Genomic DNA, 11978 nt, shown 5'->3' with positions numbered 1-11978 from the left:
GACCTTGAGCACTCTCATTCTGAGGAATATGCATTTCATGCCGACTGGGAATCAATAAATAAAGATGCAGATAACAACTGAAGTGACAGTAACATAAAACGGGTTTTATTTCTTCTATATTACATAGAATCCGGTCAAATTGTTGCCAAATCATCAGTTATACCTAGCCTATTTATACAAATAGCTGTACACGAAGCTTACTTATACATGTATGTACCAAGTAATCAAGTTATCCATACTTGAAATTACCAATGATACATTGTAAATGAAATAAATGAAAAATGACGGTTTCAAAAGCACTTCAACAAAAAACATTTGTGACACGTTCCAGCAAAACCAGTCTTATGTCGCTCTGAGCTTGGCAGGTTGAGACGGACTGTTTGTTCATTTCGCTATTGTCTGCCTTTTGTGAAATCTGACAACATCAATTTCTTCTATTATCTCCTGGTGTCATCTAGGCTCATCTTATGTGCGACATGCAGCTGGTTTTGCTAGAACGGGTTACATTTGTCAAAAAAACCATGCATGGTTTTGAATTGTCTGGAAATTTTTAACATGACTGTTATATTCTGTCTTTTTTAATGGCATGTGCAGTTGTTGGAACCTAGGCCTATTGATTACTCAATATATTACGTCCTTTGTAATCCATGAGGCCTAATATTTCTCCCCAAAACTCAAATTCATAATATTTCATTTTCATAATGCCTCTGATGAATCTGTAATTGCAGTTATATAATTTTCAGGTAGGTATATAAACTATACAATTTAGCTTCCCCTGAAGTCCGAGTCTGGCTGCCCATGTGGCAGGATACGGGAAAACAATCACACATTCAAACCTCCACCCTTGGGCAGTAATACAGCTCTAGCAGAAGATATTTGGATTATGCCCATGGACAGTGTCAGTAGGCCTGAAGTTGGATAAAAAAACCAGCCCTGCTGCAGCCATTTCCTGGGTGACCCTTGGAGTTAACACGACAGCTGAGGAAAGCAAACAAATGATTTGGGACTTTCACCTTCCCAACTCTTCTTCCTGCAGCGTAGATGTACCCAGTCACAGTTGATAAGTACTTAGATTCAATAGGCCTTTTCGAAGAAGACTAATCAAAGCCAAAAACACATCAAATGTTCACACTAAGGGAAGGCCTGAGCCACCTTAAAGGGGATATGGAGTCATACAACTTCCTGCTCTTAAACCGACATTTAAGAGAGGGCCCTAAAGGTGTCACACAAATTGGAGCCTGTTGCATGCATCCCGACCTTTTGTCAAAATGAGTCTGGTTAGTATGGTTTGTCACAAGAAAAAGCCATGACTTGGGGTTTTTTCTTAGGCTTTTCTGAACTGCACTCGCCAGACTACATGTCCCTTTGTTCCAGGTGAAACGCATGAATTGTTAGGGCCCAAACAAAGTTCTTCGAAAAGGTCGATTCGAGATTCTGTTCATTTTTTTCTGTGATTTTTGCAGTTGAATTTCAGGTTTTTAAGGGTATCATGATGTTCTCTTTGTTCAATGAACATTTGATTTTAACGATGTCACTTTCATATCATTGACTGAATGTTAGATAGATTGATATCTAGAATCTTCAGCCATTGTCGGTTTTTGGACATGACAAATGTGTCTCTGGTGAACATTCTCCTTTTAAGGCAGGGCTTTGAATATGCAGCCCATCTGAGTTCTACTCAAAGGTTTCAGGTAGACCAGTGTTAAAGTGTAAAGTTGGATGACAACCTCTACTGTTGTTGATATCAGACTATAACGACATCCAATTAACAGCCATAAACAACAATTTGGACGAACTCACAGCTACTAACTAACTGGTATCACAGATGGACATTAACATAAGACAATTTTGAACTAACATATTTTCTTTCACATGTGCTGATATTTACAGGACCATATATACGGTTTGAACATCTGCGCCTCTATAAAGCAGGTGACCATGAATTTATGTCGAATATCTTACGACTTACTATGCTGTAATAGTTTCAAGCAAAGATTTTTTCACCATGAACTTATCTTCAACCAAAAGATACAATTCATTTTACACTAGGCTATTAGATCTTGCTTGAGCAAGTCATGTCCTCACCTTGCCTTATACCATCCCAAATAGTTTTACCTGAAGCCTACAAGTTTATAGCCTATTTCACTAGAAAATGGCAAGCTGACATTTGGTGATTTCATACAGAAAATGCAACAGTTGAACAAAATTTATCATTTTATCTGAAACTTCAAAATTGGAGGTATCTAAAAATACTTACGATGTCAGAATTGGACAGTGCATCACAAAGAATGAGCCATTTGAATTGAAACCCTGACAACATTCCCCAGCCATTGTAGACATTTTTTTAGTGTATGCCATATTCCCATGAAATGGACATTCGCTCTACCCATATCATCCAAATTAAAAAGCTTCCATTCTATTTTCAAGCGAATTTAAGCAAACCTTAAGCGCATCACATTCAGGCATAACACAAGGCTAGTAGCAACTAAACACGCACAGTTCGCAAACTGGATTGGTACTGTCATGGCACACTTGTATCACATTATACATTTGTACATTGATATTGAATTATGGAATGCAGACGCCCACACATCACCAAATATAAGACATTAAACAACAACCGGAAAACACCATTCCTTTTCGATTACATCTTGCACTTTCCCCCAAAGCTCTTCGCAATGCACACAAATTTGAAGCCTTTTGAAACACTTTCATGCACTCACACTTTTCATATCATATTTACAACTCTCAGATGATATACCCGTAAGGCAGTATGTATGTACATGTATCATGTATCAGCAAAATGACTCTGATTGTAGATTTGGTACATTTATCATGTATCAGCAGCACAACTCTAATTGTAGATTTCGTTAACCCTCTGTCGTTAATCTGTCTCAACCTCTTCAGGTGAAGGCCACCTGGTGGAAGAACACAGAACCAACACGATGGTGTGTACCTAACACTTTTCACTGTCTATTATTGGTCCAAACAATCGAACAAATGAATCTGTAGTGTATCCAGGTCATCAAATTCTTGTTGGCACTTGGGGCAGGTGTGCTTTTCTGGTGTTTGCCGACTTGGGGACGGTCTTTGCCCCTGCTGAAATAAGAAACATATAGTTAGAAGTGGGTACCACCCTGACATTTCGGTTAAGATACAATTTGTCACATTTACAGAAAAGATCTGATGCGTTTTAACATGATAAAGCAGGTCAAGTGCATCAATTTCTGCTTTGTTTACATAGTAACCCACTCATATCATGGATGTAGAAATTCATGTGCCCATTGTACCAGTGACATAATCTGGCCAAATATCCACAAACATATCACTTCAAAGTAATAAGTTTCTGGTACTACTAAAAGTAAATCCAAAGACAAAATATTGGCTAAATAATTACCCCGGCTGGCGGTGTCAGATTTGGTTGTGGGTATCCAAACGCATCAAGTCCTTCATTATTTGGAGTAGGATGTGGATACTGCCTCACCTGGGGATACGGCTGCTGATACGTGTTTGGTACAACAACATATTCATCCCGTTGCTGCATCTGTGAAATCTGCTGCTGGGAGTACCGCTGAAGCTCTGTTTCTAGTCTTTGTTTTACTTGAAGAAGATCATCGAGCTTTGTTTGCGCTTCGGCCAGCTCTTCGTGAGCTCTTTCACGTGCCTCGCGCTCCCGACCAAAATCTTCTCTAAACACCTCAGCCTGAAGGAGAACAATCATAAATTTGGATGACGAAATTTGACAAATGATGGCTCTTTGATTTCACATCAAGCTTACAGAACAGCCTAGTGTAAGAGCAGGTTAGAGACAGCCTGATATGTCAGCTGTGTTTCCCTCAACACAGCCTTGTGGTTAACTACAAGTTTCAAGTTTAACAGGGAAAGATTTAACTAACCTGAATTTGATACACAGAAGAATCCTCTTTCTCGGTTTGCATGGTACGAATCCTCTGGAATAGGTCTTGAATTTCCTCCTGTTTAATCCTGACCTCATCTTTCAATGCCTTGCACTGTAAGAGAAGATGAAATATAGTCCTCTAACTTCACTCCTTCAGAGACAAGTGACTTTGTGTGTTTTTTATACATAAATATACATATTTTCACGGTTATCAGGAAATACAAAAATAAAAGGTGCATAAAAATGTCTGGGACATTCCTTGTGGGCACTATTTCTCCATCTGGCAAGTCGTAGCAAATTGGGAAAATTGAACTTTTCAAGTGCTGAGATGGAATATCCAATACCAGTATTCTCTTGTGAGAGTGGGAGGCATGGATAAAAAGCTTGAGACTTAAATGTGTCCTGTCATTTGAGTCTTACCTCTTCCTGTCTGTTGATGCTCTCTGATTGAAGCTGAGTCATCCTCTGTCGTAACTGGGTCTCCGTTTCTGATTTCTCTTGCACCGTTTTGTCGTGTGTGGTGAAAAGGTCTTGATAATCGGCGAGAAGTTGAGTTTGACTTCTTGTAATGTTTTCAAAATCTTGTCTGATTTAAAGAAGAAATAAACATATAAGTACTTTAGAACTAGACCTAGAAGCTAGCGGATAATTAGGAGGCAAAATCACCAGGAATTTGAGGAAAGTGGATTTAGTGTATGTGATGAACAAGTATTCAAGCAAATTCATCAGTTCTGTGGTCCATTGCCCCCAGGTCACAGACTGGGGAATCCCAGGTCACAGACTGCTGACGGGAGTTGGAATCCTGGAGTGTTACCCCAGATTTCGTGCAGTGGGTTATTCTCTCCGCTTCTAAATTGCGAGTCAGCTTCTTGGGGCACTCTCAAATTTCAAGATTGTCAAAGCACCAATAGGCCTACACGTATTGATGGTGATCCAAACTGAGATTAAAAACATTTCACAATACAAAAAATCTAATCCGTGTTTAAAATTTCATCCCTGGAGAGAAGAAATTTCGACACTTTTAGTCATTCTTGGAGACTCACTTCTTTTTCTCAATTTCCATCTCAGCTGCACGAAGTTTGGACCGGAGGGAGCCAATCTGAAGCCTCATTGCCTCGACGCTCTCATTGTGCTTCGTCTGATTTCTCTGGATCTCAAGACTGAGGCGGTCCGCTTCAACTTTGTAATCATTGCACCTGGAGTGGAAACAGAAATTCATATCACTTTTTGGACATAACCTTTTTTTATTCTTGCTGTACAACGATGTATGCAGGTGATAAGTCAGATCTGAAACTTTTTCAACACTATTTACTCGATTGAGGCACGTCTGTTTTACACATTGGCATATTACGAATGAGATATGCCTTCTGTAGAGGCGCCCCTCCAGCTAAAGATTATCCACATAGTATCTATGGTGAATATGCCATAGTTTGGTCACAGCTTGTCATATGGCATTATATGCTGGTATGAAAGTCGGAAATGGAACGTAAGAGTTAAAGAAGTGCGCTGTTTGTTAAAAAAATTGAAATTTGTAATTGAATTCACCCCTTTAATAAACATGTAAGCCAGAAATCCTCATGAAGGCTGCATTTCTGAAGACAATGTGCATCGCCAACTTACATTCTTGTCTTTGTCTCTAGTTTACTGCACTCTGTCCTGAGATCAGTGATCAGTCTGTTGACCTGCGCCTGAAGAAGCTCAGTTTGATGGCTCTCACTCATGGTCTGAAATTTTGAGTAATTTTTTCAAATTGAACAACAGTTTTAAAGGAAATGAAATGCCAAGCAAATTAACGTTGATTGAATCTAGTCAGGATGTATTATGGAACCATGACTTGATGTGAAGGGAAAATGAAAGTGACAGCAGTGATGCTGGGTTTCTAGAGTTTACATGTATCGATTTGGGTAGTAACAGCAGCCGCTTTTACAGTTATGGCGTCTGGCACCGTGCTTTTGGCAGCATTGGATCTTGCAGCTTGAAGTGCATGCCCAGTATGGCCTCAATGCAAGCGCTCTCACACCTAGCCCAAGTAACTGTAGAGTAAAGAAGCATTTGCAGGTCCTTTGACATCTTTTCTCAAAAGTCAATTTCGTCAGTCATTTTATTCCAAAGTGACCAACTGCAAGGGTAGCCACTTCTGCCTAGTGCAAGGTGAGGACCAATGCCCGAAAGAACGCGGTGACGCTTACCTCTGCAAGCGCCACGCTAGTAATCCAATGCACTGTTCGTCTTTTTAAGAATCATTCCTACCTTCTGCCGTTTGTCATCAGCAGCCTCCATAAGATGCAGAATTTCTCTCCTCATCTCTTCAATCTTTTGCCGATGGCTGTTGTTTAGTGTTGCCAACACTGACGTCTGGTCAGCAATTTCAGACTTGCATTTTTCATTAACTTCATTCAGACTTCTAATCTGAAAACAAAGATTAAAGGAGGTGAAACTATGTCAAAGAGTCCAAATTCCCTGGGGGGTGCATTCAAATTTTTGTGAATAGGTCTCTCATTTTTGCTACTCAGTGTGGTTCAATTTCATATTTAGAGGAAGACCGGTGTTCTTTCTTGTGAATGTCATGATTGAGGTGAGTGAGAGAGGCTTGTTGTGGCAAATTGTGTCATGACGCAGTGCATCAGGCTCCGTCCATTGATACGATTGCGGTGTGTTTGTATAACACACCATAATCCGCTTATCCAACCCCTCGCCTCCGACGCTCTGCTCCGTTGGAATATAAGGCAAACAATTGGTGATTTTAATCGGTGCAATTTGCAACTTTTGATCAACCCAGGTTTCTCAAGAGAACATCCAGGTAACCCCATCAACTAAAAGCTTGTCAATCTCTTTAATACCTCTTTCTGATGTGATTCTGTGGTATTATCCAGATGTTTTCTCAGTCCCTCCAACTGCGCCACCTTTGATGTAACTTCTGCAATAAGCGAGTTGATTTTCTCTTCCAACTTCTGCTTCTCTTCTTTGGCGAGTCGCTCAGCTTTGTTTTCCTTTTCAACACCGATCAACACCATATTGTCGATTTCTTTCGCACAATTTTGTTTGGCTTCTTCGATCTCTTTATCTTTTCCTTTCAAAGCATTTTTCAGTTCGTCAAGCTCAGATTGTAACTGGGTGATCTAGATAAGAAAAAGATATTTACATTTGACTCTGCAATCAAAATAGACCTCGTACAAGCATGAATACTTCTAATGAAATGTGAGATAGTAGAGATACCTACTGGCGACTTCAGTTAACTTCATCTGGCCCCCAGGCCTATAGTCTTCCTTTAAAGCATGGATCATTTCTTACCTGTTGTGCTTTTGTTGTGACTTCTTTCGAAGTTATCTGATTTGCTTCCTGCTGTTCTTGCAGCTGCAGAAGAATTGCCTGAATAGTCTTCTGCGATTTGTCGTGAAGATCGCCAGACCTGATTGAAATGGCACCCGAAGTTGTCCCCAACTCCGCATCACCCGTCTTCTCCTCAGTTTCCTTCTCAACGGTGGAAAGGCTTGGCATTGGGGCAACTTCGACACACTGGTCCATTTCACTGCCGAAGTCCTGTTTATAATGGAGAAATAGGTTAAATCTTGGTTTTACTTTGATCTTCTAATATGTCTAAGCTATAAGTTCATTCACTTTGCACAATATTTTGTAGCTGTACTATTATGTACGAAAATAAACATACATATATATAGACAGGAGGTGTATCTTCAAACATGTCTAAGCGCTATAGAGCAGAGATGTATCTAAGCTTTATAGAGGCCCGTGGGAGGTGTATTTTCCAGCATTTATAAGCTCTATATTGAAGGGAGGTGTATTAATTAAGAAAACCTACCTGGACAGTGTCATAATTCCTTAGGCTCTCGACCTTTTCCTTCTCATTTTCCCACAGGTGTGCGTTCTCCTTCATGAGGCGGTCCACCTCAATGTTAAGCTGGTTATTCATGGCAACGACCTAGAAAAGACGAATAAGATAGATGATATCAGTATTCTGATTAATCCAGGATTTCCATCACAAAATTGTGTACGGATGTTAAGAAAGACGTAATCAAGGTAGATCTCGAGGAGTAAATCTACACGGGTACCTGTAACACAAGCTCTTCCACCTTTATATTCATCGGCTTATTCATTGTGACAATTCAAAAAGCAGATGAGATAATTAGAGAAAGAGTTATATCACTCCAAAACACAAGACAGAGGCAGGAGACGACCATAAAGCACCAGACGTCTGGAATCTCTTTCCTATCTAAAAGGGGCTCCTGCAAAACTAGAAACAAAGTAAAACCAGAAATGAAACAAAACGGCACCAGAAACCAATACCTTCATCCCAATGAGATGAGTTTCCATGGCAACAGAAAACCTGAAGCAGAAAAATCAACCCTGGCGAAAATATTGACCGACTCTTAGTTTTACTTCTAGTTTCTGATAACTGATCACTGGTTTTGATCCTAAGGATATTCCTAATCTACACTTCTCTTGCAGCACAGATTTATGTTACTATGTACATTTCACATTAAAGGTAATGCATCCCGCAAATGAGCAAGCGTTTACCAGTTTTACCCGCACACAATATTTTTTGTCAAAGCAATTATCGTCGCATGTCACAGCCATCAAAATTGCTTGTTTGCAGGGCACTTAAGATTTATGGAGACAATATCTCAGAAAAACCCACCTCTCGCTTTTCCCGCAGCAGTTTCGATGTGATGTTTTCCTTTTCGTAAATCTTGTTCATCAAATTATCGCATTCTTGTTCTGCTTTTGCTTTCTGTTGTTCAATGTCATCTTTCAGCTTCTGGAGCGCTTCCAAATCTTGCATTAGTTGATTTGCCTGCGTTCTGGCAACTTCTAATTCTCGAGTTTTTGATTCTGCAGTCGGAGCCTCAGTCTGGGTTTCTGTTGCTTCATGGGATGCTACATTCACCTCCATACTGGATGACGTCATTCTCTTGAGTGGCGGTGACTGAAATTGTTTATTCAAATTTGGTGACAAATAGAATATAGCCCTTTTGCTGGGAAGACGAACTATCATTACAGTAGGTCCTCGTGTCAATGACACCAGACAATGGCTCTTAGTCTTAAGGCACTGTCTGGCAACCTTTTTTTGTAAAGATGTTTCGTTTTCAAAAATTCAGGTTGTGTCTGCATATCTGGCCAGGGGGCTATTCCGCATTTGTATTTCACCTTCTTTTAAAAAGGCAACTCCTTGTATGAAGGAAATGTCTGTCAAATTGTCTGAATCTACTGGTACCACCATCCCAGAAATCACTTTTATTCTTTTTGCTTACCGACTGACTCATAGACACCATCTTCTTTTGTAACTCCTCATTTTCTTGTTTCAGTTGTTTCAGTTCTTCATTTAACAGCGTCAGCTCTGACGTCTGCTTCTTCAAATCATCATTTTCTACTTTGAGTAGGTTAAGTTGATGATGCAACATTTCCTGCTCCACGTTTTCATCTTCAGTCTGAGCGGTAACAGCCTGTGAAGGATACAACAAAATATATGTGTTTTCCAGATTGTCCATCCCAGATTAACTCACTAGAGCGAGAAAATAGTAACTTTCCATGTCAAAGCTCATTACCCAATGCGGTATGATACAACTATATATGTCAAGATGGTTCCCGGGTCCGTTGTTTTCCAAATTTGACACGTACACTTTTTTGAATGGCTTGCAACCAATCATATTTGTACCTTTCATACCACAAGGGTTGACCACAGGCACCACCATTTTGGCAAGAACTCAAAATCCGAAAGCAATTAAAACTCTTTCAAAATGAAGTCAATGCCAATTTCAAGGGTGAGAGTGTGTCCTTTGTTTTCCAGAGAACTGCCTCCCAATGTGCATTCACTTAATTTTGAAGGAGGTCTAAGTCATTTCTTCAGGATTTCAAGTTCTATCGAAAATGGTGGTTGCCTACCTATGGACAACCCTCTATTGAATCCCAATTGCCCGTCATGATACTAGCCTCGGTATTTCTTGGTGCTCTCTCCATGTGTTCTTGTTTTTGTTTTAACCTAGCGTTCTCCTCTCTCAGTGCTGTGATGATCTCTTTTGCATTGTTGTACTGTGTCTTGATCTTTGCCTGCCTCTCCAACTCTTGTTCTTTCCATTGCTTCAGCACCTCATACTGCTGGGCCATCGCCTCTGTGTTCTGCTGAACATGTTCTAATAGGGAATAAATTCAAATAAATTAGTTTGGTATAGTATAGTTGCTGTTTGACCATAGGCAACACCATTTTGACTGGAACCCGAAAATCCTAAAGCAATTACAACTCTTTCATTACAAAGTGAATGCCAATTGACTTAGCCTTGTTACAGTGTCACTGACGTAACTTTGTGTATTTCGCAAGGTTTTGTAGTAGCACCATGACGTCACTGGCCTTGTATTTCGGTCCATATTGGAGCGCACGTCATGACAATCTGGTCCGAAATACCAGTCTAGTGAAATAACGGAACCTTGCACGAGTCGAAGATCTGTGGAATTTCAAGCGAATGCATTCGGAGGTAATCAGGGGTTAATTTTCGCTTTTCCGGCCCTGCACCTGTGCAGAATGAGAGAATGTGCCATATCATATTATCTACAGAACATTCAACATCATTCGGTAAGCATCTGCATCATTTCGTTTCACTTTCTTTTTGCTTATCGAGGCAGTAGTGACTAGCTATAGTAACTACCATATACAACAGAATGGCTTACCTGTAGGCCTACAATACAAAGTACAAATGTACAACTAATGCAGGGGCCAACTTAGGTTGGAAAAACGAATTTAGATTACATACCGTTGAAGTCGTAGGCCTTACAAATGTAGACTTAGTCATTGGGGAATTCCATGAACATGACATACTCAGTCATAGGTAGTGTAAAGCTATCATTGCCAATCCTGCTATTATATTACAATAACATATTTTTAAATGTTTTGATATTCTAACATTTGTGATTTTATGATATTTTTCTCTAAAATTCCAACTTTGACATCTGAAGTTAGGTTCAGATGAAGGGCTCGGCCAGTATTCTCAATTTTTTCGTTCCATGGAGCGTGAAGGTGACAATTGCTCATCTGACGCCTGAGGAGTATGACAGTAGAATAGACTAAGTTTAATTTTGAAATAGGCTATAAATCATCGACTCAGAAGTCAAACTATCAGTTTGTCATATCTTCTCACCTCGTAACTCCTTATTCTCCAACAGGAGCTGTCTTACTCTGAGTCCAACTTCTTCCATCGATTCCGATTCACTGTTTCGCCGAAACTCCCCCGATCCATGGCCAAGCACTATGAAATCTGACATATGCTCAGGCCCATCACTAGGTGAGTGAACGTCACCATTCAGTTCCATTTTTCAGTTCACTGCAACGAAATGATTGTAGATTAGGATGGATAGGCCCGTGTTTTACGTTATGTCCCATTTTGTAGAAACATCAAAGGCCGACTCCACAAGCCTGCAATTTTGTTGCCCAACAACGAAGCTCTGCCAACTAAAAATACGTCGGAAGACATATCAACACCACGTCATCGGTATTATTGCGTTTTACGTCATGATGCTAATTCCCAATGAACTTATTATGATAAATATGACGCCCGCTAGGCTACTACCGTATCGCTACCGCGCGCCATATACTGGAATCAGGAATGAGGTAAATTATCGCGATCTATGTTAAAACGCTATTTCTGATGAAAATGTAGTGATAATCTTATGTGAGGTCAGCAATGAAATGGTGATGAATAGGATCTCCAACATTAGCTGCTGTATAAAGGCTAACCTTTTCTCCTGGAAATGAAACAACAGACCCGATCAGTGTCAGTCGACTCAGTGATCAGTCGGAGACGGTGTCATTGCCAATCTTATTTCATCATTTATCATGTGTAACAACACTTGGATATGGTTCCAATACTTACCTCAGTACAATCAATATGTTACCAATACCAAGACACCAGAAATGCAACAATCCAACTGCGTACTTTCCCAAAATGAAGTTTCAATAGATTAGAAGTTGAAAGTCCAGTGACTCAAAATCAGGGGTTGCCATTTTGGGATTCCCCTTTTTCTAAAAATAGATTTCAATTGCCACATAGTTGTCGTAATTCTACGACTTCAAACA

At 40.0% G+C, this 11978-nt stretch overlaps 1 protein-coding gene across 5 annotated transcripts; it reads right to left on the bottom strand.

Moving 5' to 3' along the window:
- Positions 1-83: 83 nt before the first annotated feature.
- On the bottom strand, positions 84-11911 carry LOC135490752 (optineurin-like). Of its 5 annotated transcripts, none has more exons than XM_064776200.1 (15): positions 11776-11911; positions 11044-11226; positions 9845-10044; positions 9166-9357; positions 8553-8840; positions 7716-7835; positions 7190-7438; positions 6739-7017; positions 6149-6307; positions 5519-5622; positions 4942-5094; positions 4319-4484; positions 3897-4010; positions 3398-3703; positions 84-3099 (listed from the first exon to the last, which is right to left on the bottom strand). In XM_064776200.1, exons 2-15 carry the CDS (start codon positions 11213-11215, stop codon positions 2977-2979), a joined length of 2625 nt encoding a protein of 874 aa, XP_064632270.1. In that variant the 5' UTR covers positions 11216-11226; positions 11776-11911; the 3' UTR covers positions 84-2976. The 5 variants fall into 5 exon arrangements, with proteins under 5 accessions (XP_064632270.1, XP_064632272.1, XP_064632274.1 ...); XM_064776202.1 differs by having other exon boundaries at positions 84-3096; XM_064776204.1 differs by having other exon boundaries at positions 3485-3703.
- Between the last annotated feature and the right edge of the window lie 67 nt (positions 11912-11978).

This window comes from Lineus longissimus, chromosome 7, assembly GCF_910592395.1.
Source record: "Lineus longissimus chromosome 7, tnLinLong1.2, whole genome shotgun sequence".
NCBI classification, from domain to species: Eukaryota; Metazoa; Nemertea; class Pilidiophora; order Heteronemertea; family Lineidae; genus Lineus; species Lineus longissimus.
Note: the sequence above shows the minus strand (reverse complement) of the source record. Positions and strands in the feature narration are given on the sequence as shown.